We start from the raw sequence: 26,208 nt of genomic DNA on the forward strand, positions 1-26,208 counted from the left end.
AATAGAAAGAAATTATATGGACAACTAAAATATATATATACAAAAAAAATTAGCCGGGCATGGTGGCGCATGCCTGTAGTCCCAGCTACTCAGGAGGCTGAGGCAGTAGGATTGCTTAAGCCCAGGAGTTTGAGGTTGCTGTGAGCTAGGCTGACGCCACGGCACTCACTCTAGCCTGGGCAACAGAGTGAGACTCTGTCTCAAAAAAAAAAAAAAAATGTAAATAAAAAAATAAAAAAGAAAGAAAGGTGAGCTCGGAGGACTGAAGGAAAGCGCGTCGCTGCTGGGGACGTTGAGGGAACTGGCCCAGCCAGGGCTGAGCCGGAAAGGTGTCCTTTCATGCCTGTGTGAACCACGTGAACATGTTGAACGGTTCAAGGCAAAAGAGAGAAAAGAGTAACATCCACCCCTTCCCTTCATTTCAGACTTTCCTCCTTCCCTCCTTCCAGCCAGGCTCTCCTGCAGCCAGCCCAGCGGTGTCTGCACGTGCTGTACCCTCTGCCTGGAACCCCGTCCTCCCAGGGACTTAGGGTCTTCCCAGAAAGTAGGTCCGCCCCTGCCAGGCTCCGAGATTGGTCCTCAAGGAGCTTGATTTCCAGAAGCTGCAGGGCTGAAGGCAGCTCCCCTGGAAACCATCTGCCGCTGGATGAGCTGGCTGAGAGGCGCTCCCTTTCCCCGGGAAGCCTGCTCTTCTGGTGGCTTCTGAAAGGAGAGGAAGGGGCTGGCACACAGGACCAGACAATCTCCCCCGGGGGCTTCTGGGAGCCCAACAAAAGGCCCCATTGAGGTCCCCAGACTTGTCTCTCACAGCTGGGACACGGAGTGAAGCCCGACCACCCCCTCCTTGCTGCTCCCTGGCCTAATCTACCCTCTTCCCTCCTCCAAGTGACCCCAGATGGCCCCACCCCAGACACCGGGCCAGGAAGCCCCCGTGTGGGTTCCTAGTGGCAGCCAGGCCTCCCCAGGCCACGCCGAATGGGACACAGGGCCTCTGTGCTGAGCACAGCCCACCACCTGCCACCATTGCATCTCCACATTTGCCAGGGATGTGGGGCCAGCCCCAGAGCTAGGATGCTCCTGGCCAGTGAAGGGCTGTCCCCTGTCCCCTCTGCTTGGCTTCAAGCAAAGGAAGGGTAGGAGCAGAGAGCTGTCAGCTGGCCTCCCTCAGCCTCCTGGAGCCAGGCCTGCCTGCCTCAGCTTACCCAAGGGGAACAGGTGGGCAAGGAGGTGGCTGCTGAGGTGGCGGGGGGCAGGAGCCACCCTGTCAGCTGGATCCCACTCCTAGGGCCGTGACAGCCGCCAGCCCCGGGCAGTGTGAGCAGGGGTGCCCAAGGTAGGGCAGGCAAGTGGTGACTGCAGGACACCCATAGCAGCTTTCCCGTGCTGGGACTGGGGGGAGGAGCCAGGAGGGCGTGGCCAGGTTTGCACCTGCGGGCAGGGCAGCGAGGAGACAAGAGGACCCCAAAGGAGGACCCCAAAGGCTGGGGAGAGAGGCCCGGGAACTCCTTTCCCGCCCTGGAGACCCACCGCAGCCCGCAGATGGGTGCCCATAGTAAAGAAGCACAATGCCGTGGAGGCGCCTCTGGGAGGGTGTGTGCCTGGCCACGGGGACAGCTGGGCCTTCCCTCAAAGATGTCCCCTTCTCCTTTCAGACTCATGTTCCTGCCCAATCCCCTTCCACTTCCCCACGCCTGCCAAACACACATCTTCTCCCAGACACATGAAACGTCCAGAATCGGCCCATTCACAGACGCAGAAAGTAGATTAGGGGCCACCGGGGCCTGGGGGAGGGGCGTGGGGAGCGACTGCTAAAGGCCATATGGTCTTTTGGGGCGATGAAAATGTTCTGAACTAGATAGAGGTGATGACTGTGTGACATTGTGAAGGCACTGAATGCCACTGAATTGTATAGTTTAAAATGGTCAAAATGATGAAGTTTATGCCATATAAATTTTATCTCAGTCAAAAAAATGGTTTTAAACAAAACACACTTTCATGCAGCACTGGTGCTCCAGCTCTGACATGTGCCTTTCTTTATTGTAGAAGAAACAAGCGGTCAGTGACAGTGCCCGGGCAGGGGCTGGGCAGCTCCTGTTCTCCCAGCGTGCCCAACCCGGGCGGAGGGCAGTGGGCACCTGGGGTCCCAGAGACACCAAGGGCCGCGCCGGGAGAGCCGAAGAGCCGAGGCTGCGCCGCGTCCCGGATGCTCAGCGGATCTGGCGCGAGGACACGGGAGGCACAGGGAACAGAAGGAAGCAGAGGCGTGAGCTGCAGCCCTCTGAGAGCCAGGCCGGTCCCCACCCCACCTCGAGCCACCCAGCCCGGCATCAGGGCCACCTCAGAGGAGCGTCCTCCTCACCGTATACTTGTCCCACTTCTTCTCGGGGTCGTAGGGCTCCCAGCGGCTGGCGGGGAAGATGTGCTTGTTCTTCTCATACCAGCTCCTCAGCACCACCTTACCTGCGTGGGACTGAGGACGGGGACAGGCCCAGTGCGGCCGCTCAGGCCCGCCGGCCCGTCCCCACCCTGCCTTCTCCTCCACAGCGCAGACACACCTGCCCTGCTGGGCTCAGGGCACCGCCGTACCTCGTCCTTCTCCACCGTGGCGTCACTGAGCAGCCGCACGTCATCGTGAACATCAAAGTTAAAGAGTGGCCCTGCAGGGGGAAGCACACCTCCCCGACGTCACGCCGCTGCCCCTGCGACACCAGGGGCAAGCTGCTGTGGGGGAGGCCGAGCCAGGAGCACTCACCACTCTTCCCTCGCGCCTTGGTGACGATGAAGTCGTAGAAGCTGTGATGCTAGGAGCCAAGGGCAGGAAAGCGATGGTGACGGCTCATCTCAGCCTGTCCCACCCCGTCCGCAGGCCGGACGCTGCACCCCCCGCCCCAGCCCAAGCCAATGAGCCCAGAGCACAGCAGGGACTCTCCTGCTGAAGCCCAGGGCTGCGGCACCCACTGTGTGACCCGGGGCTGAAGGGACTCACATGGGGGATGATTAAGTCCTCCTTGATGTACATGAGCTGCTCTACCCCTGCTGACCTGAAGGAGAAAGGCGGGAGGGTCTGGACGGACAGACAGCATCCTCTGCCCAGGAATGGAGGAAGCTGCCTGCCAAGGAGAGCCCGGAGTGTGGTGAGCCCGGGACTAGCGCCCCGCTGTCCTGCACCTTTGGGCTCAGGAGGCAAGGCCGGTGCTGCCTCCTGAGCGCTCTCCGGTCGCGGGGAGGGAAGAGCAGCCTGATCCTCCTCTCGGGAGCACAGTGCCCAGCACGCCACTTTGCTATGTGGGAACAGTCATCCCGGGTGCCTGGTGCCCAGGCGGGGACCGCAGGCACCACACGCATATACACACAGGTACACACGCCCTCACCTGAGCTCACTGAAGTCTTTCCGAAGGATCTCAAGTGCCTTCTGCAGGAACTGCTGCATCGTGTTGCCCTTTTTCATCTGCGCGGGTGGCCCGAGCGCCGGCATCCGGGAAAACGAGGAGTTGGGAGGGGAAGACAGAAGCACGGAGAAGGTCTCTCGAGAAGGCAGAGACTGCAGAGCCTCCGAGAGGTCTGAAGGGGGCCGGGCCCTCTATCCCGCCACCCTCAGGATCCCCCAGGGCTTCCCAAGTCCAGGTTTCAGTTCCTCCCCACTGGACCCAAGGGCCCCGCGCTGCCTACCTTGACGGTCCGCCGGTGCCCAGAGCCATCCCAGTAGCTGAAGGTGATTTCAATCTCCTCACCTGCAAAGCAGAGTCGCCCCTTAGTCTCCACACCCAGCTGGCCCCGCCCCACCGAGAGCTGCCTTGGGGCTCAACACACTGCCCAGGGGACTGCGGGCAGGAGGCCAGCTTGGCCCCAGTGCCAGGCCACGCGCACCCAGCTCCGCGAGCACTCACTCTTGATCTTCTCCTGCTTGGCTTCCCACTCCTGCCGCAGCTCTTCCCGGAGCCGATTCTCCTCCTCCTGGGAGAGGAAGCAGGCACAGGAGTTAGGCCAGGGTCCTCAGGGCACGCGGTGAGAGCCTCCCCCAGGCCCGGGTCAGGCCAGGCAGCCTTTACCTCCCGGTCTCGGTCAGGCAAAAAGCTTGTGTCCACATCTGGGTTCTTCCCCAATTTCCTCTTCTTTGTGGTGATCTCTGGAACGAAAGGATGCAAAGAATGTCTCAGCATTATCATGAAAACGGTTTCGAGCTCTCAGACTGCCCCCTCCAGGGTCCCTGGAACACACTTTGAGAACCACTGACCCAGAAGACAAGGGCAAACTCCTCAGCTTGATGCTCTAGGGCAGGGGTTCTAGAGCCCGGTTGCACGTTAGAATCACAGGGAGGGCTTTAAAAAATTGATGCTGGGGTCCTATTGCTGGGCCCCCTAAAATGAAACCTCAGAGGGGAGGGAAGAGCCCACCACGCAGGGTTTTGTAAACGCCCTAGTGATACACAGCGAGGCTGACAAGCCTCCCCCAGGCCTGCACTGGCCACGCAGCTAGTGTGACGTGCCACAGTGGTAATGTTTTGGATGTGTCAGGTTAAATACATGTGCCACTAAAATGACACATGCCTGTTTCTTCTTATGTGCTTTACTGTGGTTCCTGGAACACACGAAATGAAAATTGTAGGCGGCTGGTAGGCTCTTCTTTCTGACAGTCCAGCCACTCCCCTAAAGCCATCACGCCCAGCCTGTGGCCACAGCCATGCGATGCCATCCCTAGCCTTGGCCCCTTCCCACCACTGTTCCCTGGGCATCACGATTTCTAAAACAGCCTAGACCTGCCACCCTGCCCTCCCCTGAGGCCTGGGACACAACTTGCTCCAAATCCTCCAACGTGTCCACTCTGCCCTGCTCTTTCGGTACATACTGTGTCTTTTGACTGTCACACTCTCCCCACCCTCTCCCATCTTCCTGGCTAATGAAATGTCCCTCATTTTTAAGGCTCAACTCAACGGTCCCCCCATGTGACATCTTCCCTGAGTCCTGGGCTAGCCCCCCGGGCCCTGAGCAAAGCAGCAACCCTAAGTGTCCTGAGTGCATGCTGACCCGCGTGACATCCACTAGGAGAGGGACAACACCCTGTGCGCCGCTGGTCGGGCACAGCGCAGGTATGTGGTACATGGGGTGCCAGGCTGGCCTTCCTGAGTTGTCCCTGACAGCCCCTCCTTCTCACAGCTGAGACCTACAGTGTCCGACTAGTAGCACCGCATTTCTGTGGCTGTGGAAGTTTATGTTGAAACTAACCACACAGAATTAACAATCTAGTGCCCCAGCCACATGAGCCACGTGGCAAGTGCTCAGTGGCCACCTGTGGCAAGTGGCTACCACATTGGGCAGTGCAGACACAAACATTTCCATCATCATAGCAAGTTCAGCCAGCCAGCCTGGTCCAGACTATCTTCTCTCCTCCTCGGTTTATCCTACATGGTAGCTCTAAAAGGCAGTGTCTGGGGCCGGGCGCGGTGGCTCACGCCTGTAATCCTAGCACTCTGGGAGGCCGAGGCGGGTGGATCGCTCGAGGTCAGGAGTTCGAGACCAGCCTGAGCAAGAGTGAGACCCCGTCTCTACTAAAAAATAGAAAGAAATTATATGGACAACTAAAATATATATATACAAAAAATTAGCCGGGCATGGTGGCGCATGCCTGTAGTCCCAGCTACTCGGGAGGCTGAGGCAGGAGGATCGCTTAAGTCCAGGAGTCTCAGGTTGCTGTGAGGTAGACTGACGCCACGGCACTCACTCTAGCCCGGGCAACAGAGTGAGACTCTGTCTCAAAAAAAAAAAAACACCCATGTATACATATGGTAGTAAAAGTCAACAGAAATCATGCAGGTGTCCGGGGGAGGACGGATAAATTCACACCTAATGGGTATAATGCACACTATCTAGGGGATGGGCACATTTGCAACTTTGACTCAAACTGTACAAAACAATTCACGTAACCAAAATGTTTGTACCCCCATAATATTCTGAAATTTAAAAAAAGGCAGGTGACGGCCGGGCGCAGTGGCTCACGCCTGTCATCCTAGCACTCTGGGAGGCCGAGGCGGGTGGATCGCTCGAGGTCAGGAGTTCGAGACCAGCCTGAGCAAGAGCGAGACCCCATCTCTACTAAAAATAGAAAGAAATTATCTGGCCAACTAAAATATATATAGAAAAATTAGCCGGGCATGGTGGTGCATGCCTGTAGTCCCAGCTACTCGGGAGGCTGAGGCTGGAGGATCACTTAAGCCCAGGAGACTGAGGTTGCTGTGAGCTAGGCTGACGCCACGGCACTCACTCTAGCCTGGGCAACAAAGTGAGACTCTGTCTCAAAAAAAGAAATAAATAAAAAAAATAAAAGGCAGCATCTGGAACCTTCCTGACCGGGCACCAGCCTTGCTCTAACAGCCACTCCCACTGGTGGCTTCTGCCCAGGGGCCACAGGCCCACTCAAGCCTGGCCTCACCTTCCCTTTCCAGCTCCTCCTCATACATGGCCACCTCCTCCTCCTCCTCCTCGCCTCCTTCTTCTTCCTCCTCCAGAGTGAAGGACAGGCTAGAGATCTTCCGCTTGGCCTCCTTCTTGCGCTCCTTCTCTCGAAGTTTCTCCAGCTTCCTACCGGAGCACAGGTGACAGTCACACCCCAAGCCCCACCCTCAGGTCCCTTCCCTGACCCAGAGCCACCTGCGTACTCAGTGTGGGGGCCACTGAGTGCAGGCTGGGCCTCCCCAGCACCCCAGAGGGATTTTACTGCCTGGGTCACTTCAAGCTCATGGGCAGGGCTCTGATTATGACACAGCGGGCACAGCAGGCCATGGGGGTCATGGGATGGAGAGGAATGACACCCGATGAAAGGAAAGGGCCCCGATGGGACTCAGCGCCTTCGCAGAGGAACAGAAAGGGGATGGACAAACCACAGAGGTAAGACTTTAGCGTGGGCCCAAAAAGGCGGGGGAGAGAGAAATACAAACCCCAAACTACACACTACACCTGTTCCCCAAGCAGGAAATGGGGTCCCCCGCAAGGTACAAAGACAGCCTGGGCCGCCCCCAGGACCCCAGGCACTAGCTCCACTCGAGCCCACCGGGGAGAAGACCCACAGCTGCAGCTCCTTGGACTGCTCCTTCTTGGCCAGCTGCTTCTCCCGCTCCTTCACCAGCGCCTCCTGCTTGGCCTTCATGTCATTCAGGGTCACCAGACCTGGGAGGCAAGGAGACGCGAGGGGAAGGGTCACTCACCCAGGGCCAGTGAAGGAGTGGCCCCGGGCCAGGAGAGGGTGGCACACGCGCCCGGCTCACCCACGGTGCTGGACTTGAGCTCGGCCTCCACGGCATCGTAGTGCGCGGAGAACTTCTTGTCAATGTTGGATTTCATGATGTTCTCCTGCAGGGCAGCGGGGCAGCAGTGAGGGTGGGAGCAGCAACCCGGGTTCTAGTCCCAGGCCTGCCCCTGGACTCGCTACAGTGTGACCCTGGAAAAGACATGTCCCCTTTCCTTTGTCAACACAGGGTTCCATGAGACTGGGAGGGGCTCTTCCAGTGCCCAGGGAGCCAAATGGGGTCACTTCCCTTTGATCCCTGCAGTGCACTGGCCCCTCCAGATCTCCTGCTGGGGACCAGAGCCCTCTCAGTGGCCTGGAGCCACAGGCCCTACTGACCTTTGGCCTTTCCATGCTCAGTCTTTAAGATGAAGCTCCTGAGACCCAAGCCAAGGAGTGTCAGTGGAGGGCAAAGAAGGCAAGAGTGGCTGAGGGACCAGCCCTCCCTGAGCGGTTTTCCTCCCTGCAGTGCCAGATGTGGCCAACAATTTCCCATGAAGCCTCCTCTCTTCAGTCCTGGCCCCAGCCCACTTGGTACCACAAAGATCCTTCTCTGACTGGTGGGCCCCAAGGGAGGTAGCCAGCAGTGAAATATACCTTCAGCTTGCCAGAGAGTCCTCATTGAGACGGTGGGGCCAGGACAGGGGAGTGACCCGAGGCTGCAGGGCCTCAGCGTGGAGGCTGCTTGCTCGGCCGGGCATCTGCACTTAGCTGGGGTAGGAGCCTGCTCTGCCCTCCAGCCCCGAGTCCCCGCTTTTCGGCTGAGTCTACTAAGATCTCCATATTACATCCCTGACTGCACGCCACCACAGGCCCCTCACCAGAGCGCTGGGCGAACCGCTCGCATCCCAGAGGCGCGGGCCTGCCAATGTCACAAGGGCAGAGGCGGTGGTCTGAGCCTCCGCGCGGGTGCACCGGCCAGGCCTGCTTGGGCCTCCCTGTGAGTCCCCTGCGGGGAGAGCCTGCCCTTCCCGGTAGCACTGGATCAGGGCAAAGGACTGGCGCTGAGGGCTCAGGGACCCAGGAGGGGCCCGGGAGGGCCCGTCCCGCCCCATTGTCACCAAGAGAAACACTGATTGTAGCTCCCTCCTGCCGGAGCTTTATCACAAGCTAGATGTCTCAGATTCTGAGACGGCCCGATCCTGTGGAGGGGACGGTCGCCGGCTTGCTTCTATCCCAGGCTTGAGGTCAGCGAGCAAAGTTCCCGCCCCCGGCTCACAGCCCGAGCTCAGAGCCTGCAGCCCGGGATCGCCCCGGGCCGGAGTTTCGCGCCGCGCCGCCAGGGGGCTGGGCGCGCGCATGCTCCGAGGCGCCCCGGGCCGGTCCGCACCTCCGCGATCCGCTGCTTCATCTGCTCCATCTGCTCGCGCTGCTTCTCCCGCTTCTTCATCAGGTGCATGGCGCGGCCCGCCTCACTCGCGGCGCCCTTGTACTGAGCCATGGCGGCGGCGGCGGCGGCAGCGGCGACGGTGGCGACAGCGACTGCAGCCCAGCTGAGTCTCGGTAGCGGCGGCGGCGGCGGCAGAGGCGCTAGCGGCGGCGGCGCTGGCGGCGGTGGTAGTGGCGGCGGCGGCGGCAGCGGCGGCAGCGGCAGGGGCGGCGGTGGCCGTGCAGTCAGCTGACGCCCGCGCCGTGACGTCAGCCGCCAGGAGACGCACGGACGCCCCGCCCCGCGCCAGCTGTCCCGGGCGTGGCGGCCTCCCGCCCCGCCCCTCCGGCTCCTGGTACCCTGCGTTGACTGGCGTCCTGGCCCCCTCTGCCTGCCCCTAGGTGACCCGGGAGGCTGGGTCCCCCAGCCCCCTGCGCTTCCTCGACGTTAGCCCGACCGAGGCGGGGCCTCCATCCCTCTACTCCCTCCTCTCGACCCCGAGGCTGGGACCACCCCTTCCACTTCTTCGATGTTGACCCCAGCCCTAGGCCAGACCCCTTGGTCCCCAGGCTTCCTCCCTGCCTGAGGCCAGATCCCAGTTCCCAGCCCCTGCCCTCGACTTATATCCCTGTCCCCCTGCTTCAACTTTGGCCCCCATCCAAGGCTAGGCCCGGGTCCCCTTGCCTCCTCAGACCAGATGTTACCCCTGGTTCCCTCTGCCTCCTCCTTTTGACCCAGAAGCTAGGACCCCAGCCCCCTCCCTTCCTCGACGCCCAACTCCCGGCCCCTCCTCCTGCACTGACCATTGAGGGTCGCATTCCTGGTGCCAGCATCAACTCACTGGGTGAAGAATGCCACCTTTTACAGTCAGGAAGTGGCCAAGTGAGAGCACCAACCCAGGGAGCCAAAGCCCCGCCAAGTACCCAACTTTTGGGAAATAAACCTAAAGATCCAGTTCAGTTTCAACAGTTTTATTGGGAGGTTTTGTTGTCTGTGAAACACACTAGATAGAGGTTTAGGAAGGGGACACATTCACTTTGCAGAGATAAGGGTTTCCCACCACTAAAGGAAAGGCATGGGGCGGGGCACGCTGGGTCGGGATCCATTTCCCACCTCCTTCTGCTATGCTCACACTTCTTTTCGCTCTCAGCCAGTACCACAGAACACAAACACAAAGACAGAAGCAAAACAGCAAGAGCAACCTCCAATGGGGCCACACCCAAGCCTTCTCCCCTCCCCAGGCTGGGCCAGGGCTGGGAGGGGCAGGGCAGCTCACTCTACAGCCCCCAGGCCGCACCTGAAGGCTGCGGGCTCAGACGGGGTGGGCCTAAGTTAATAAATTAGAATAAATTAGGGGGAGGAATGCAACTTTGTGCTGGGAGGGCCCCTTCTCTCCAACACGCAAGAGAGTTGGTGGGGGGAGGCAGGGGGCATCTCCAAAGGCCACTACAGTGGGGATAAGAGCGGTGGGGGCAGAAGTCAGCTTTTCTTCCACGTCCTTTCCAAACAGAGCAGAAGAATTAGGGGTGGGGGGAAGAGACACACACAAGGAGAGGAACCCTCTTTTCCTAGGATAAGGAAGGGCCAAGAAAAAGGATGCTAACCAACCCCCCGTCTCCCAAACCATCACTAAGGTTAAGGATTTGGTCAGTGAATCAATGAGGTGGTGATGGGAATGTGGTGGGGAAGCAGAAGAGGCTGGGAACAGGTGTCCAGCCACACATCTCCCCAGCCCTCGAGCAGAAGAGACACAGGTGGGAGGAGGGCGGCAGGGGCTGGGGCGGGGGCAGCAATCACTGGTCAGCCTCTCCGAAGACGTCATTCTGTTTGCGCTTCATGTTCTCAAAGTCAAAGGCGGAGCCAGCCATCCGTTTGTAGATGTCTTTGATGTCATTGCAGGTTGTCTCAAAGTGTGTGGTGGCATCATAGGAGCACGAGCAGAACACCTGGAAACAGCCAAATCCCAGGGCCCGGGATGAGTTGGGCAGGGGCCCTGGGTGGGCAGCTAGGAGCCAGGGCCGGGACAGGCTGCTTACCTGGCTCTCGGAACCGTCATCAATGGGCTCGTACAAGTCACTGATAGCCACAAACCTGAGGAGCAGATAGAGGAGAGGGGAGAGGCCTCACAATAGGCCTTGCCCTTCCTGGGCTTCCAACCCCCTCTCCCCATGCGGGCTCAGCCCAGCCCCTCCCTCACTTCTGGTCAATAGGCTCCAGCAGCTCCAGGGCCGGCTCCACCTCCTTCTCGGGCTCCGTGGTCTCCACCGTGGTGCTGGCGATGGCGATGTACTTGCCCTGCGCAGCCACGTTGTGCGCGTAGGAGATCATGCACACGTAGATGTCTGGCCACAGGAAGCACCGTGTTAATGCAGACCGGAGGCACCAGCCGCACACAGAGGGCACAGTTCTGGCCGGCCCGCCCGTCTGCAGCCTCACAAAGCAGGCAGCATCCAAGACATCACCCTCATGGAGGGGAAGGGTCCAAGAAACCCAAACCCTAGGGCCCCAAGTCGTGACTGCAACGCAGGTCCCATTTTTCCTGTGGAGGGATCAGGCAGGGCACCCCGAGGCTGACAGGGAGAGGCAGAGCCACCCCAGCGAGCACACAGGAGAGGAAGTGGCCACCTACCTGACTTCCTGTTGACCTGGTTCTGAGGGATGATGATTTGGCAGGAGTTGGCATCGTTGGTATTCTTGATGGGGTGGCTGAGGATACAGATGATGCGGATAACCTGGCCAGCCTTCTGCACACGGTCTGGGATGTAGCTGGGGTCACAGATTAGCTGCTTGCAGCGGGCCACCTGTGAAGGCACCAGAAGGCCTTGCTCCTGTCGGATCACTCTCCTAGGTGGCCATGGGGCTGGGCCCACAGTGAGGACAGGCAGCTCTGACAGGGTGCTCCCCTGATCTGTCACCACTGTAGCACACGGCCCCCCACTACAGCTCAGGGAGGCAGGCCCCAACGCACAGGGCTGGGCAATCCCCCTGCTGAGGCACTGTGACCAAGAACAATTTCTGGACCACAGGCACAGTACACGGCTTTTAAAGAGACCTCTTGCCAATGGTCATGGCTCCACAGACTTCTCTTGGACCCTGGTTCCCAGCTCCAGGGCCCTCAGAGTCAATCTCACTGGGAACAGCGCCCGTGAGGTGGCCAGGCCCCACCCCAGCCACGGTGACCGCACTGCGAAGGGAAGGCTCACCTCTCCCTCAGACTTCACGCCCACCACCTTGCCATTCTCCATGATGATGTCATCCACAGGCTTGTTCAGCATGTATGTCCCCCCATAGATGGCACTCAGTCTGCGGGGAGGAGGGTGATGGTGAAGGCCCCCACCCAGGAGAGACGGGCACCAATTCTACCACACCCCCCACAGCATGGTGCAGAGAAGGCTGCCCCAGGCAGACAGGAGTCCCAGAGACCCAGTGTCCATCCCAACTCTATCCCTGCCACAAGCTCTGCCCCCTCTCAGGAAGCTCCTTCCTCTCTGGAGCTTCTACCCAGAATATTCTGCCAAGGGCTAACCTGAATGTGGCATGAGGGAACAGTTCCACTCAGCAAGAGCCTGGGGAGGCCGAAATGAAGGACTCTCTGGAGAAGGGCCTGCTCCCAGCTAAGCCCTGACTCAAGGTTCTGGGGGTCCGGGCCCAGTCCTGGTGTTGCCAGGAGCTGAGCAGACTGTGTCTGGGAACACCTGCTTTTTTGACCCTGCACTTCAACGCATCGGGGCTGCACCCCATCACCCAAGGATGCAGTGATGTAAATGAAGATCACAGATTGCAAAGTGTGAAATGCTATGGAAATGCTCGAGGGAGCCATTTCCATTTTGGGCCTCAGTCCAAATTAGTAATGCCAACTCAAAAAAGCCATATCCTCACCTTGCAAAGCCCTGGGGCAGCTCACCCAGGCCATAGAGTGGGTATAAATATGGGCTCTTGCCATACCGAGCCAGGGACTCGCTGTACAACTTGATGCGGTTAATGGTCTCAAGACAGGGCTGGTCCAGGTAGCTGGGGGGAGAGGGGTGAGGGGAGACACTCCAACAGCAGCATCCCTGGCTCACCCCCACCCAGGCACCAGGCCAGCCTTCCCACCACCCTGAATGGCCTGGGGAGGACGTGAGTCAGATGCAGGGGAGACGTGCGGGGTGGGCGGAGGGAGGAGCAGGCAGGTGCGGGGAGGGCAGGGGATAGGCCAGACGAGGGGGCTGCCGCCACACCAGCTTCCCCTCACTCATCAGTGCGGTAGAGCGCCAGGGCGTGGCCAGTGAAATCGATGACATCCTGGCCCAGGTCAAACTTCCGGTAGACATCACGCATGCTGGTAGTCTGGGGGTCGACGCCCTCGAAGGTCTTGGGGTCGTTCTCATCGAAGTTTGCCACAAACACCAGGAACTTGCGGAAGCGCCGTTTCTCAAACATGCCCATCAGATCTGAGGAAGGTGGCGTGAGGAGACCCTTCACACCAGTGGAACACAAAACTCTCCTTCCCAGCAGGGCAGGCCAAAACAAGCAGGCACCCTAGGTCCCGGCTGAGCTATCGTGTAACCTGAAGTTAACCCCTCTACCCTCTTGGCCCCAGTTTCCCCACCTGTATGAAGAGGGGCTTGGGCTGGACAGACTCTGAGGTCCCTCCTGGCTCCGACACTCTGGGACGTGGTGGGGGTCCAGTGGAGCCCCTGCCAAAGGCTGAAGTCTTTCAAAAAGGAGTCCCCCTCCCCATCCCTGCTATGTGTGGACTTTCCTCCTGGCACCCAGCCATAAGGTGCTATGGTCCTATAAGAGGAACGTGACTTTGGGCAAGGGGGTACCCTACTCTGGACGGCTTCCCTCCACCCTGCTATTCTCTGGCTCAGGGGACCCACACTCACTGGAAGCCAAGGCCTCGGTCTCAGTGGATGGCACTTTGTAGATCTTGCCCCCCTTGTAGACAAAGCTGCCCTCTACCACCTTGAAGTCCAGGTAGCGAGTCACCTCTGTATACAGTAGCATCTTTACCAGCTGCCCTGTGGGGGAGTGGGGGTGACATCAGCACAGCTCTCTCCAGAAGCACTAGGTGGTCTGGCTTCCCCTTCTCTGGAGCCTGACTGTCCTCTGGTCTTCCCAATCACTCCCCGCAATCCCTCCTTCATCTCCCTCACCATTGGCCATGAGGAATTTGGGGATCAGGTCAACGTTCCAGTCTCGGCCCCGGCCCATCGACTCAGGGGGGCCCTCCAGCAACTGAAAACGCTTATATAGCTGTAAGCAGAAGGGAGAGAAAAAGACATGCCTCAAGGACCACCCCTCCCTCCCCCACCCGCCTTCCCCCCAAAACTGAGGAGCTGCCACAACCCTATGCCCCTATGTGAGAGGTTACAGGGATGGGCCCGGGCAGCCTCACCTCCTCCAGGGGTGTGATGGAGGAGCTCTCGCCCCCATAGTAGGGGTTCCGGTCCATGTGCAACACCTTCTTCCCGTTCACAGACATGATGCCTGACAGGATGCATTCCTGGGGGAGGGGCGACATTTGCTGCACTCCCACCTGCCCACGTCCCCACCAGCAGCCATGATCTGTTCCCCACAGCAAACCTGCCCCAATGGACAGCTCCTTCCACCCCCAGCTGGTCCCCTCATCTAAAACTGGGGGCGAAGGCTTCGTGTGACCAAAATTTCCTTTGTAACCTTGCTGAGCAAAGACGTGAACAAGGTGAGAGAAATAACGGAGGATTCGAGGGAGCCAGAGCATCCAGTGCCAACATGCCAGTAAAGTCATCTATCTCCGTAAAGTGCACAAAAAGGCAGACAAGACACAATAAGCCATAGAAGAAACCCAGCCATGCGGCAAAAGGCACCCAAAAGGGAAGCTAAGAAAGATTTACCACAGTCCTTGAAATCGCAGGCCCCACCCTGGGCTGCTCTTTCTTCAAACATCAGGAGCCCTGACCCTGAGCTTTCGCCGCCATGTCCACGGGAGGGGCGTCTGGGCCCAGACTAAGCAAAAGTCTCTCAGGGGATTGGGCCAGTGGGGTTTGGGGGAAAGGGGAAGATAAACACCCTCACCAGTCACTGTCACTGGCCCAAGGACAAAGGCTGCAGATACTACTCCGCCTGAGGTCTCCATAGGAAACCGGGGTGGGGTAGCGGGAATGTGGTCGCTGCCCCCACTGTTGCGTCTTCTGGAACATTCCCTGGGTGCCGTGGCCCCAGAAGAAGCTGGGAAGGCAGGATGAGGGCTCACCCTGGGGAAGCCCCCGACCCTAGGTCCTTGGACTTCATCCCTATCGAGATTAGCGCAAGATAGGAGGGGATGCTGGGCGGGCGATGGGTGGGGGCTGAGTAGGCGGGGTCGGGGGCATCGGGCGAGCGGGGGTGAGTTTTCCAGCCCAGCAAGCAGGGGTAGGGAAGATCTGAGGGGGCCGGGGGTCGGCACCCTGGGAGTCGAGGGGACGGGCAGGAAAGGGGGGGGCCCTTCAGGGAGACGGAGCCATGGAAGCGAGTAGAGACAACGTCGCGGGGGGAACTGGTGGGGTGGGCACGGCGCTGGCTTTTTGGGGACCAGAGTGCAGAAGATGGCAGTGATGGGAGGATGGGGCCGGCGGCTGCATCATCGCAGGGGGTGGGGAGGGCACGATGAGGGGCCAAGGGTGCCCAAGACCGCACTTACGGTGAGGCCGGTCCCCAGCACGATCACATCGTATTCCTCGTCCATGGTCAGGCCTAGGTGCCAGCGCCCGCTCGGCTCCTCCTCCTCCTTCACCACAGCAGTCGCCGCCGACGCCGCCGACGCCGCCGCTGCCGCCGCAGTGGACCAAAGATGGCGGCGTGCCGCACGCCGCCCGACCCCTCCGCTGCGTCAAAGAGTCCCGCCCCCTTCCAGCGCCCCGCTGCACCCGGCCAGGGCCACCGCCTCCCCGGCTCGTCTCCCGGGAGGGCTGCCAGTGCCCGGGCCTCAGCACCAGCGCGGCTCCGCGGGCGACGCTGCTCGTCAAGGGCCAAGAGAAGAGCGGGGCGGGGCGGCCCGGCGTCCGGTGCTGCGGCCCAGGAGGGATCCCTGCGCGGGAGCCGCGCGCGCCCCGCCCCGCCCCGCCCCCCGGGAAGCTCGGCGCGGCCCCGTCGTCCGGGCGCGCGCCGCTGCGGCAACCCCTCACGACGCGAGGGCTGCCATTGTCACCGAGGCGCCGAAGCGAACTATCGCTCTGCCCTGACTGCCCCCTCCTTACCCTAACCGGTTAGGGGCCCACCTTGCTGAAGACCCTCCCGGCCTTCCCGATCCCGGAGATGCCTTCCTGCCTCCCCTGCTTGGCCTGGCTGGGCTACATCCGGGAGCCTCTTCCCGCATCCCTCAGCCAAGCACAGTCCTTATGCCCAGCGTAGAAATGAGTGACATGAGGGCCAACACATTGCGATCGTCTTTATTTTATTAGGAAGGAAACAACTGATTACCCCAGGCTCCTGCCAATATGCCAGAAACCCAGTGACCACACCCAGCCCACCTGTGGTGGTCCCTCCCTTCTCAGGACACATAAACAAACCCCAGTGTACTGCTTACTGTTAGCACATCACAAAAAAACGATAACGACAGCCAAGCGGGACAGAATTTAGTACTTCCACACCCCCTAAACTCAGGGAACCTCAAGCTCATGGCTGCTGCAGGGAGCCTCATAAACTGTAGGGAGGGAGCATTTGCTACACAAAAGCGCTATAAACAGCAAGAGATAATGGTGGAGAGACAAGAATAAATAAGGAAAAAGGGGAGGAGAAATGGGACCGGAGAACTAATGTTCCCTACCCCTCACAATGACTGAGCCTGGGAGATGTGTCTAATATCTATGCAGAATATGTACACCTTGTTGGTAGAGATGGAGGCAGCCCCAGGGAAGCCCCCCAGTAGGTTGAAGAGGGAGCAAGACTGGCTGAGGGGAGCTTGGGGTTCATGCTATGGTAGAAAGAAGGGAAGCCCTTCCATCCAGTGTGCCACAAGGTGGGAAAGCGACAACCTGGACACCATCATGCCCTCTACCTCGCCCCCCCCCAACTGGCACAGGGTCACACGATCTGGGTCAAAGAGATGGTGGGGCCCTTGTGGTCGTCAAAGCGATCCATGGTCTTGAGGCTGAGGATCATGTGCAGGCCATAGGTGAAGATGAAGAGCATGAACAGGGAGGTAAGCAGCCCCATCCAGATGCCCGGGGAGAAGAAGCCGGCACAGTCGCTGGCATAGGAAAACTGCTCACCCATCACGTTGAAAGCCTGGATCTGGGGGACACAAGGATGCAGGTCAGAAAGGACCATGTGGCCCCACAGGTGGGAGGTCCAGCAAGGACTGGGATAGGGCAGCTGGGACTCTTCAGGCCTCTCCTCCCCCCTCTATCGGTGCTCTGCTACCATCAGCCTGGGCCCCCCCACCTGAAGCTGGGACCCTCCCTGCTCCACACCTGGAAGTCCTGAAGAGTCACCATCCAGAGTGAGGGCTGTGTGCGGGGCACAAGGAGACTGCCTATCTTGCTTTCACTGCTGACATACTCGCAGTGGAAGGAGTAGATGCTGGGCCCTGTGACCTGGGAAGCATTGAAGTAGGCAACAGAGCCATTGCTGTGGATTTCGAGGTGCTCCATGGTAAACCAGTGCCGGGCAGACACTGGGTAGAAGCGGTTGGCCAGAATGAACCTGGGGAAGGCAGCAGGGGTGTAAAGTGAGCTGAGGAGACTGGAGCCACACCAGCCTACCCACATCTCAACTGCCCCCAGGACTCACTTGAATGTCACTGTAGTACCAAAGAGTTGTTCGTAGGTCAGCGAGAGCCTGCAGGATCAGAGTAAGAGGCATGTTGTCAGGCTCTGGGAGGGCCTTTAGCATCTTAAAGGAAGGAGCAAGTCCCTTAGGTCTGCTCCTACCTAAGCTGCCCCAGGTCCTTGCAGCCACCTGAAGAGGCAGTGTCCCCACTTGACAAATAGGAAAACTGAGGATTCAGTCATATTGCAAGCAGGAACAGAGCTGGAAGCCAGCATCTAAGTCCCCCACCTCCAGCTTAGGGCTCCTTCCTCTGGTTACCCTGAGCTGATCGCCCCTCCTTTTTCTCCCTCTTGGAGTCACTGAGGTGCCTGGGTTGGGTTTTGGGGGAGAGGGCAAGCAGGAGGGTATGGGAGCCCCAGAAGTGGCTCAGGTAATTGGCCTGGTATTTGCCCACGTGCAGTCCCAGAGGTTTTGCTAAAGGGGGAGGTGACAGGTTCCCAGGTAACTGTGAGGTGTTAACAACCAAGGTCCCAACCCATTACTGGCAGGCACGGGGAGGCAGAACTCTTGAGCAATTCCCCCTCCAATAGCCCACTAGTGGCCCTATCCTGTGATGTGATACCACCTGCATTTTCAGGGTGACCATGCCCCACCAAGACCAAAGCCATCCTTGCCCCTAATACACATACCCGATCCCAGCTCCCCACGTTGGCCCCAACCCACAGTGGCAGGATGGAACCTGTGACAGCCTAGTCCTCCCCAACCTAATGCCCTTACCTGGCAATGGAGTCATTCCAGAAGGAGCCAGTCAGGTTGAGCTCCTGCACCCCGAAGGTGAGGGAGGTCAGGTCTCTCCACTGGCCGTTGTATGCTACAGAGAAGTTTTGGGCCCAGAACAGGATCCGGGGGGCGGTGTCATTGTAACTCACAGGGGGATGGGTCACAGTTGATGCAGGCTGTTTTTGTAGCAGCTGGCGACCTATCCCCCCAGCCACCATGGCTATATCACGGGCCACCTGTGGGAACACCCAACAAGCCTCCTCTCAACAGCCCTGGGAGCAAGCCCTGACCCAACTGTCACGCCCTCCCTTCCCTCCCCACTGGGTACCCTGTGCACCATCTAGACGTCCCAGAGGTCAGAGGCAGCCCTTCCTCCAGGAAGCTTTCCCCGCTGGCCCCTAAGCCCTGGCAATACTCCTATACCCTCAAACATGGGATCACTTGGCCTTAGTGTCCGATTATGCCAACCATAAGGTTCACAGGGCAAGATGGAAAGCTGCCCCATGAAGGAGGAAGCGGGACTTGACTGCTCATCCTGTTGCCCCAAAGAGTTACTCCACAGGGGTCCCCTGCCTGCTGCTTCCCCAACCCTGGGACTCCCAGGGGGCCCTGACTGTGGCATACACCTCCACCTCCAGGCAGACTCACCACACTGCCTCTCCCCACTGCTTCAGAGCCCAAGGGCACATACCCTGGAAGGGCGGATTGCTGTGAGGGCCGCTGTATATGGGACATCTTCGGACTTGAGTGTGTTCAGCACCTGCCCGATGACCTCATCTGAGGGGTGATGGGGAGAGCAGACACCCAGGTCACCAGACAGCCTGCTTAAAGAAATGCTCCCCACATCCGTCTGCTTTAGAAACCTTCTAGACATGTGGTCCCCAACCTCCAAGCCATGGACAGCTACCGGTCCGTGGCCTGCTAGGACCCGGGCCGCACAGCAGGAGGTGAGTGTCAGGAAAGTGAGCGAAGCTTCATCTGTATTTACAGCCACTCCCCATCACTCGCATCACCACCTGAGGTCCGCCTCCTGTCAGATCAGCAGCCGCATTAGATTCTCATAGGAGCGCGAACCCGCTGTAAACCGCACGTGCAGAGATCTAGGTTGCGCGCTCCTTATGAAAATCTAACGCCTGATGATCTGAGGTGGAGGTGAGGTGGTGATGCTAGTGCTGGGGAGCAGCTGCAAATACAGAGTCTCATTAGCAGAGAGGTTTGCAGAGACCATAATAAACCAATTGCTTGCAGACTCATATCAAAACTCTATCAGTGAGTGGCAAGTGACAATGTAATAAAAATAGAAATAAAGTACCCAATAAATGTAATGCACTTGAATCATCCCGAAACCATCCCCCCTGCCTCTGGTGCATGGAAAAACTGTCTTCCATGAAACCGGTTCCTAGTGCCAAAAAGGTTGGGGACTGCTGTTCTAGACCATCTGAAAGCAGTGTTTTTTTGATACAGAGTCTTGCTGTGTTGCCCGAGCTAGAGTGCAGTGTTGTCATTATAGCTCGCTGCAGCCTCCAACTCCAGCCTCAGCCTCTTGAGTAGCTGGGACTACAGGCGCATGCCACCACACCCACCTAATTTTTAGTAGAGACAGGGTCTCTCTCTTGCTCAGACTGGTCTTGAATGCCTGAGCTCAAGTGATCCTCCTGCCTCGGCCTCCCAGAGGGCTGGGATTACAGGCGTGAGCTACCGCGCCTGGCCAAGAGCAGCTATTTCTCATCCCACCCTCTCCCCCAGCCTCTCCTGGGACCACATTGTGGCCTCAGTCATCACCAAGTACTACCTAAGTGAAATGGGTAAATACATATACAGAAAATGCCATATCCACCCACAGAAGGTTTCCAACTACCTTTCCATGGAAATGACTGTCCTTTATAGCAAAATGCTCTCAGAATTATTTTTTTTAAATGTTGCTGGTCTACTAAATCCAAAAGTCTAGGACTCATGCTGCCTGAGAGAAACTGGCTCCACAGGCTCCCGCACAGTAGGCCATATCTGCCAGCTGGACAGGGATGAGGCCCAGGAGCCAGCATAGATCCAGGAAGCAGGCAGGCTGTCCGGGAGTGAGGAGGGGCCCTGGCGCTGTGGGCCAGCTCTGTGGTCCCAGCCCAAGGGCTAGATAACGACGTGCATCCTCCCTGACTGCACTCACCGTTGCCTGTGAGGACTTCCCTGGGCGCCATCAGGCCAGAGCTGTGGAAGAGAGAGTGTCAGAGCCCTCAGGTGGCCTGAGCCAGCTCCCCACTGCCCACCACCCTTCCGTCTGCCCCTCCAGCTTCTTCTCCCTGCTGGCCCCACTCGCAGAGCCTGCATGCACACTCAGCCAGGGCCATGCTCAGCCTTCCTGCACCTTTGCTTACCTCAGCACCTCTGCCTGGGATGCCGTACCCGTTATCCCCGGGCTCTGTGAACAGGGCCTGGCTAGGTGAGGGGCTCCCCACAAGCAGGGCCCACACCTGCCTCGTCTCTGGAGGCCTGCCAGGCCCGGCTCAGTGCTGGACACCTACTCCTGAGTCCAAGCCTGGCAGGAGACCCTTCCTGCCTCTTCTGGGCATACAGGGAACCTTCTGGAAGGGCTTCAAGGTAGTGGGAAATACTGTCATCTTTGGCTGAACTGTGCACCAGAGCCCAGAGCCTGACTGTTCTCTGGGCCTTAGAGTTGGAGACTAGGCCATGTGGGCAGTACCTGGCTGTGTAGGGCAGGCGGATGAGCAGCAGGGCAGGGAGGCTGGCATTGAGTTTCAGCTCCCGCAGGGTGGCCAGGTCCACGTGCAAGGGGCTGGCCCCGAGCTTCTCCTGCAGGTAAGTGGTCAGAGTGCTGACTGCATACCAGTCGACGGCGGGAAGCACCAGTGAAGAGGGGGCCAGGTCCAGGGCATTCTAGGCGCAGGGGAGAGGCAGAAGGTTCAGTTAGCCAGGGACCAGTGGGCCTGGGCTAGACCCCCAACCTCTCTGGCAGCTCTCCTCTGGAAAGCCACATCTACACAGGGGTCTTCTCATGTGTCTGAAAGAAAATGCCCCACACCCCCGGCCCCTGACACTCAGGCCCCAGGCCTTTCTACCCCCAAAGCCAGCATCTCTGGTTCCTAAGAGTACAGTTCTTATTGTGCTGGGAGAGCAGGCACAGAACAGACACCATGGCCCATGGCTGGAAGAGGACTCTTACCTCCAGGTTAGAAAAGGCGCTGTCTTGCTTGTTTCCAAACACACCACCATATGCCGTGAAATCCTCAATGCTCAGCTAATAGGGATGCAGGGGAGACATCTCAGGAGGTTGACAAGTAACAGGGACCAGGGCAGGGGGCAGTCACCTTCCCTGTGCATTCTCAGGGCCAGCAAAATCTCAGTTAGAGTCAGATTTGATCTGGTGGAGTGAGCCGTTGGGTGGGGGTGGGGTGGAAGGCTGGCTTTCTTCCCTCCAGCACTCTCTGGGCAGGGTGAGAAGACACAAAAGGCAGTCACGGGGTCAAGAAGAGACCTGCAGGCAGCTGACTTGTGGTAACCACGGGAGTAGGAGTCAGCAGCCTCACCCCTGCAGACAAGAGGAACTGGGGAGGGAAGAGGGAAGCTGTGGGGAGGGAAGCTGGGGAGAGGGAAGCTGTGGGGCACACCTTCTGGGAGGGAGTCAGAGAAAAGGAGAGCCGTCTATGTCTGGTCTGGACAGGACCCATTTTAAGGAGGGTGATAATTCCCTGCCCCACCCGTTTTTGGTGGACAGGGAGAGAAGTGAAGATCATAGGGTATGCTGGAGGAAGCACTGAAGTCTTTAGAGCTCTCAGGATCGTAGTAACCCTGACCTCATCCCTACCTCATCTCTACAACCTACAGATGTCCTGTAACTCCTGCCCTCCACCCCAACCCCAGCTTCCTCTGGCTTTTCCCAGTTAGGCCCAGAGACAGATTTCGATCAGCTTCTCTAGCCTCACTCTGTTTAGTATACACACTTGCCCAGCCTCCCCTCCCTCTGAGCAGGAACCTTGACCTTGTTTGGCTGCCTGGGCTCTCAGTCTGAAAGCACTGGAAGCACCTCTGGGTCCTGTGGGCTTTCCTTAATCAAGAGGTCACATCACTCCCTGCTCCACAGAGCCCAAGGCGTTCTTACACATTTCCAACTGCAACTGACCTCCCGCCTTCTGGCCACCTGCAGACTACCTCCTACATCTCCTACCCCTTTCTCTCACTCACTGTGCTCCAGCCACGCCAGCTCTTCCTTGAGTTCACCAACAGCACACCATACCCAGGGCCCTTGCACCTGCTGTTCCCCTGCCAGGAATGTCCTTCCCCCAGAGCCACATGGCTGCCTCCCTCCTTCCCTCCACTGAGGTTTCTGCTCAGGTATTACCTTCTCAGTGAGGTCCTGCCTGATCACCGTTATCTAAAACAGCATCCCCAGTCACTCTGTCCCCTCAGCCTGCTTCCTTCTTTTTTTTTTTTTTTTTTTGAGACAGAGTCTCACTCTGTTGCCGGGGCTAGAGTGAGTGCCGTGGCGTCAGTCTAGCTCACAGCAACCTCAAACTCCTGGGCTTAAGCGATCCTACTGCCTCAGCCTCCCGAGTAGCTGGGACTACAGGCATGCGCCATCATGCCTGGCTAATTTTTTGTATATATATATTTTAGTTGTCCATATAATTTCTTTCTATTTTTAGTAGAGACCCGGTCTCACTCTTGTTCAGGCTGGTCTTGAACTCCTGACCTCGAGCGATCCACCCGCCTCGGCCTCCCAGAGTGCTAGGATTACAGGCGTGAGCCACCGCGCCCGGCCCTGCTTCCTTCTTTAAAGACCACAGCACTGACATCGTATCATATACTGACTTAGTATTTACCAGTCACCCTCACAAGAATGTCAGCTTCCTGAGGGTGGGGCTTGGGTTACTCTGCTCACCGCTATAGCCCCAAACTTAACAATACCTGGCACGTAATAGGCTCTCTATATTTCGCAAAGGAACAAATGCCCTAAGACTGGGGGACCCTGGCTAGATGTTTTACGTGGATTTTAAGAATTACTTCTCACAGCCCTCTGATGTAGGTGGTGTCATTATTTTACAGTGTAGAAACTGTCATTCACAAAGATTATTCCATGCATCCAAAGGCTGGTTTAGTAAAACTGGGACTGAGTTCCAGTCTGACTATATAATTTACCACCTCCTGGAAAGACTATGGGTCGCCACCACCTGCCCACACAGCAACTGAGTGAGACCACAAGGGGAATGAGCCATACAGGCCACCAAAGAGGGACAAGCAGAGGTTTGACAGCCTCCCAAACACCAATACTAAGCTGTCCTGGAATCTTCCCATGGTCTATACCCCTGCTTTGGGGGCAGAGAGGTATGGATAGGACAGAAAACAGCATGCTGGTTAGGAGTACAAACTGGGGCAGGTCTGACAGACTCAAGCTGGAACCAATGTGGTGTCTATAAACTGAAACTTCAGCAAATCATTGCACCTGTACAAACCTTAGTTTGTAAAACCAAGATAATGACATCAGATTAACATGGTACCTATGAAGTACTAAATAAGTGATCATTTTCCAATTATCCCTATTACGATCATTACAGTTGGAATTACAACTCAGTCACCCATTAGCTGTATGACCTCGGGCAAGCCACTTCTCCTCCTCCAGCATCAGTCTTCTCATATATAGACAATCCCCACCATACTAGAAGCAAGTCAGATAATATCTAAAGTTCTTGGGACTTAGGCATCTGGCCTCAGACCCATTGCTTCCTGCAATCAAGTCGGTGCCATTTCTGCTGCTCTCACCAGTCCCACTGAAGCTTCTCCTACAGGCCTTCCCAAGAGTCGAGCCACACCTCCCTACAGTTTGGACAAGGTCACTGAAGCTTCCCTTAGGAAATGGGTGTCAGTGTCGTGGGGGGAGGGGGCCTGCCTGCCTCCTGATGACCGGAGAAGAGCTGGCTGGGGCAGGCGCACCTTGTCCTGCAGGAACAGCAGCACATTCCGGGGGCCCAGCTCCAGGGCGGGGTCTAAGTAGGTAGACAGCTGCAAATCGCTGGTAATGTGGCCCTCATGAGTGTCAGCCGAAGGAGCCCACAAGTCCCTGACAGGGGATAGAAAAGCTGATGTCAGGCCATGGGCTTGACGCGCGGGGACCGGACCTCTGTCGCCAGCCGACTCGCTGCGAGAGAGCCCCTGAGCAAGGAAAAATCCCCCTCTGGGCCTCGCCACCGCTTGCCGAGGACAGCCCCGGAGTCGAGCGAGGGTGTCTCAGCGCCCACGCCGCGCAACGCAGCCCACCCTAGCCCGCTCACCGGTCACTCGACCACAGCACCAGCGGCACTTGCTGCTCCGCCGCTGCCACCGCTGCCACCAGCAGCCAGAATGCTGCGGCCCACTGCGTCCCCATCCGCACCCGAGAATCCGCCGCCGCCATCATAGCCTCAGCCTCCACCGCCTCTGCCGCCGCAGATCAGGTGACCGCGGCTGGGCCCGAGCTCCGCCCCGCTCCGCCATTGGCCTGGGCGCAGGCCTGCTCCCCAGGGCCACAGGTAATTGGGCCAAGCGCATGCCACTCACAACCGCTCCTTTTCACTGGTTGGCTGTACGTGTCTCCAGGCGCTCCCGCTCCGAGTGGGAAAGGGGGCGGGGCTGAGCGCGACTAGCTCCGAGGGGAAGCGACGACTCAAGAGAGCCCCACGCGCATGCGTTGGGCCCCGTCCCTTATTTATTAATTAATTAATTAATTTATTTTTGGTAGAGATGGAGTCTAGCTATGTTGCCCAGGCTAGTCTCAAACTCCTGGGCTCAAGCGATCCTCCCGCTGGCCAATCCCTGTCCAACTCCTGTTTTAATCTCTTTTTTGCTTAAAATTGCAAGAGTGGTTTGTTTTTCCTGTAGAAGGACGTTCTCTGATGCAGGTGAGAGGAGAATGCGATCCCTTGAGAGTGAGGAGAGAAGAGGACCCAGGATAGCATCCGGAGGAACACCAGCACTTACACTGGGCAGAGAGGAGGGTCCAGAAGGGAGATCTGAGAAGGAGCATCCAAACAGGAGGGGGAAACCCCAGGGAGAAGCTTGGTTTCAAGGGCACCGTGACTAACAACATCAGTGTCAACTGCTGCCAAAAGGCAGGTAAGATGAGGACAGGAAAATGTTTCTTGGACTTAGCAATAACTGGAGACTCTGGCAAGAGCAATCCCAGTGTGAGGAAATGGAAACACGGTACAGGATTGTCCTTTCTCTAAATTTGCCTTAAATGGAAGAGAGAGTGACAACTAGAGTCAGAAAATGGGAGACACTGCCCCAAACGAATTGGAAGACTTTTATCTTTTTCTGTGTCGCTTTTGATTTCTCAAACTGGTGATCATTACAAACAAACAAAAGGATAACTATAACCAAATCTTGAACTCTCCTTAGGGATATCTATGCTGATTAATTTAGGAGCAAATGAACTAATGTCTGCAAAGTACTTTGAAATGCATCAAATAAAATAGAAAAAGGATGGTATGTGATAGGTATGTGATAAAGCAAGGACACTAAAGTATTAATGGCAGAATCTAGGGGGTGGGTAGATACGAGTGCATCTCATTGGCAGAATTCAGTCTGTTTCCAGAGCCCTAGATGTGAAGAAGCAGAGGGGGCTGGGGGCTTCTCCTTTTCCAGCCACTGCAGTGCAGGAAGGCAGGACTAGGTGCCAGGAGCCACCACACATGGACATAATGACTCCAGCCCAGCCTTATTGTCTGAACACAGCCCCATGTAGCTCACAGCCTACTGATCACCTCCACTTGTTGGAGAAACTGGTTATAAGATTGTAGTCATGATTGTCACACTTCATTCAGACTAGGACTAGGATGGTGGCAGTTGAGCTAGAAAAAGGAGGTGGGCCTGACAGGATATAGTCAAAGAAGATAGTGGCTGAGGGTGGCTCTTAGGTATCTCTGAGTTGGGGACTAGGAGATGAGGTAAGTTGGGGACTGTTAAGTTTGGGGTGCTTGTGGGACCCCCCTCTCCAAGTGACAATGTCCAGGCCTGAGCTGGCTGAGGTGAGAAGTTTTGACTTGAACTTTGCTTTTTCCCAGAAGCCATTGAGAAAGTGG

The 26,208-nt window shown here is 57.7% G+C and overlaps 3 protein-coding genes across 5 annotated transcripts; all 3 read right to left on the minus strand.

Moving 5' to 3' along the window:
* Window positions 1-2,010: 2,010 nt before the first annotated feature.
* FAM50A (family with sequence similarity 50 member A) lies at window positions 2,011-8,805 on the minus strand. 2 transcript variants are annotated; one of them, XM_069462881.1, is made up of 13 exons: window positions 8,609-8,805; window positions 7,259-7,343; window positions 7,061-7,160; window positions 6,427-6,575; window positions 4,050-4,126; window positions 3,888-3,954; window positions 3,670-3,731; window positions 3,372-3,448; window positions 2,987-3,041; window positions 2,753-2,801; window positions 2,587-2,657; window positions 2,360-2,470; window positions 2,011-2,216 (listed from the first exon to the last, which is right to left on the minus strand). In XM_069462881.1, the coding sequence occupies exons 1-13, from the start codon at window positions 8,717-8,719 to the stop codon at window positions 2,208-2,210; spliced, it is 1,023 nt and encodes a 340-aa protein (XP_069318982.1). In that variant the 5' UTR covers window positions 8,720-8,805; the 3' UTR covers window positions 2,011-2,207. The 2 variants fall into 2 exon arrangements, with proteins under 2 accessions (XP_069318982.1, XP_069318981.1); XM_069462880.1 differs by having other exon boundaries at window positions 2,987-3,110; window positions 8,609-8,802.
* An 803-nt stretch (window positions 8,806-9,608) lies between these two features.
* Window positions 9,609-15,416, minus strand: GDI1 (GDP dissociation inhibitor 1). 2 transcript variants are annotated; one of them, XM_069464382.1, is made up of 11 exons: window positions 15,294-15,416; window positions 14,031-14,138; window positions 13,789-13,888; window positions 13,519-13,653; window positions 12,882-13,080; window positions 12,527-12,658; window positions 11,851-11,950; window positions 11,277-11,448; window positions 10,845-10,989; window positions 10,684-10,738; window positions 9,609-10,593 (listed from the first exon to the last, which is right to left on the minus strand). In XM_069464382.1, the coding sequence occupies exons 1-11, from the start codon at window positions 15,336-15,338 to the stop codon at window positions 10,441-10,443; spliced, it is 1,344 nt and encodes a 447-aa protein (XP_069320483.1). In that variant the 5' UTR covers window positions 15,339-15,416; the 3' UTR covers window positions 9,609-10,440. The 2 variants fall into 2 exon arrangements, with proteins under 2 accessions (XP_069320483.1, XP_069320484.1); XM_069464383.1 differs by lacking the exon at window positions 13,519-13,653.
* Window positions 15,417-16,029: 613 nt separating this feature from the next.
* On the minus strand, window positions 16,030-24,553 carry ATP6AP1 (ATPase H+ transporting accessory protein 1). The gene is made up of 10 exons (XM_069464385.1): window positions 24,421-24,553; window positions 24,083-24,209; window positions 21,318-21,392; window positions 20,838-21,031; window positions 20,304-20,344; window positions 18,834-18,919; window positions 18,140-18,378; window positions 17,384-17,431; window positions 17,065-17,296; window positions 16,030-16,885 (listed from the first exon to the last, which is right to left on the minus strand). The coding sequence occupies exons 1-10, from the start codon at window positions 24,543-24,545 to the stop codon at window positions 16,676-16,678; spliced, it is 1,377 nt and encodes a 458-aa protein (XP_069320486.1). The 5' UTR covers window positions 24,546-24,553; the 3' UTR covers window positions 16,030-16,675.
* Between the last annotated feature and the right edge of the window lie 1,655 nt (window positions 24,554-26,208).

The sequence above is a fragment of the Eulemur rufifrons genome, chromosome 30, assembly GCF_041146395.1.
Source record: "Eulemur rufifrons isolate Redbay chromosome 30, OSU_ERuf_1, whole genome shotgun sequence".
Taxonomy (NCBI): Eukaryota; Metazoa; Chordata; class Mammalia; order Primates; family Lemuridae; genus Eulemur; species Eulemur rufifrons.

Coding starts and splice junctions, on each gene's coding strand:
- ATP6AP1 (XM_069464385.1), bottom strand. CDS start 24,545: ATGATGGCGGCGGCGGATTCTCGGGTGCGGATGGGGACGCAGTGGGCC. Junction 21,393..24,082: donor TGCTGTTCCTGCAGGACAAG/GTGCGCCTGCCC, acceptor CATCCCTATTAG/CTGAGCATTGAGGATTTCAC. Junction 16,886..17,064: donor TGACTCTTCAGGACTTCCAG/GTGTGGAGCAGG, acceptor TGTGTCCCCCAG/ATCCAGGCTTTCAACGTGAT.
- FAM50A (XM_069462880.1), bottom strand. CDS start 8,719: ATGGCTCAGTACAAGGGCGCCGCGAGTGAGGCGGGCCGCGCCATGCAC. Junction 3,955..4,049: donor TGCCTGACCGAGACCGGGAG/GTAAAGGCTGCC, acceptor TTCCTCTCCCAG/GAGGAGGAGAATCGGCTCCG. Junction 3,449..3,669: donor GGCACCGGCGGACCGTCAAG/GTAGGCAGCGCG, acceptor CCACCCGCGCAG/ATGAAAAAGGGCAACACGAT.
- GDI1 (XM_069464382.1), bottom strand. CDS start 15,338: ATGGACGAGGAATACGATGTGATCGTGCTGGGGACCGGCCTCACC. Junction 12,659..12,881: donor GCGCTCTACCGCACTGATGA/GTGAGGGGAAGC, acceptor CTCTCCCCCCAG/CTACCTGGACCAGCCCTGTC. Junction 10,739..10,844: donor CTGGAGCCTATTGACCAGAA/GTGAGGGAGGGG, acceptor TCTGCTCCTCAG/GTTTGTGGCTATCAGTGACT.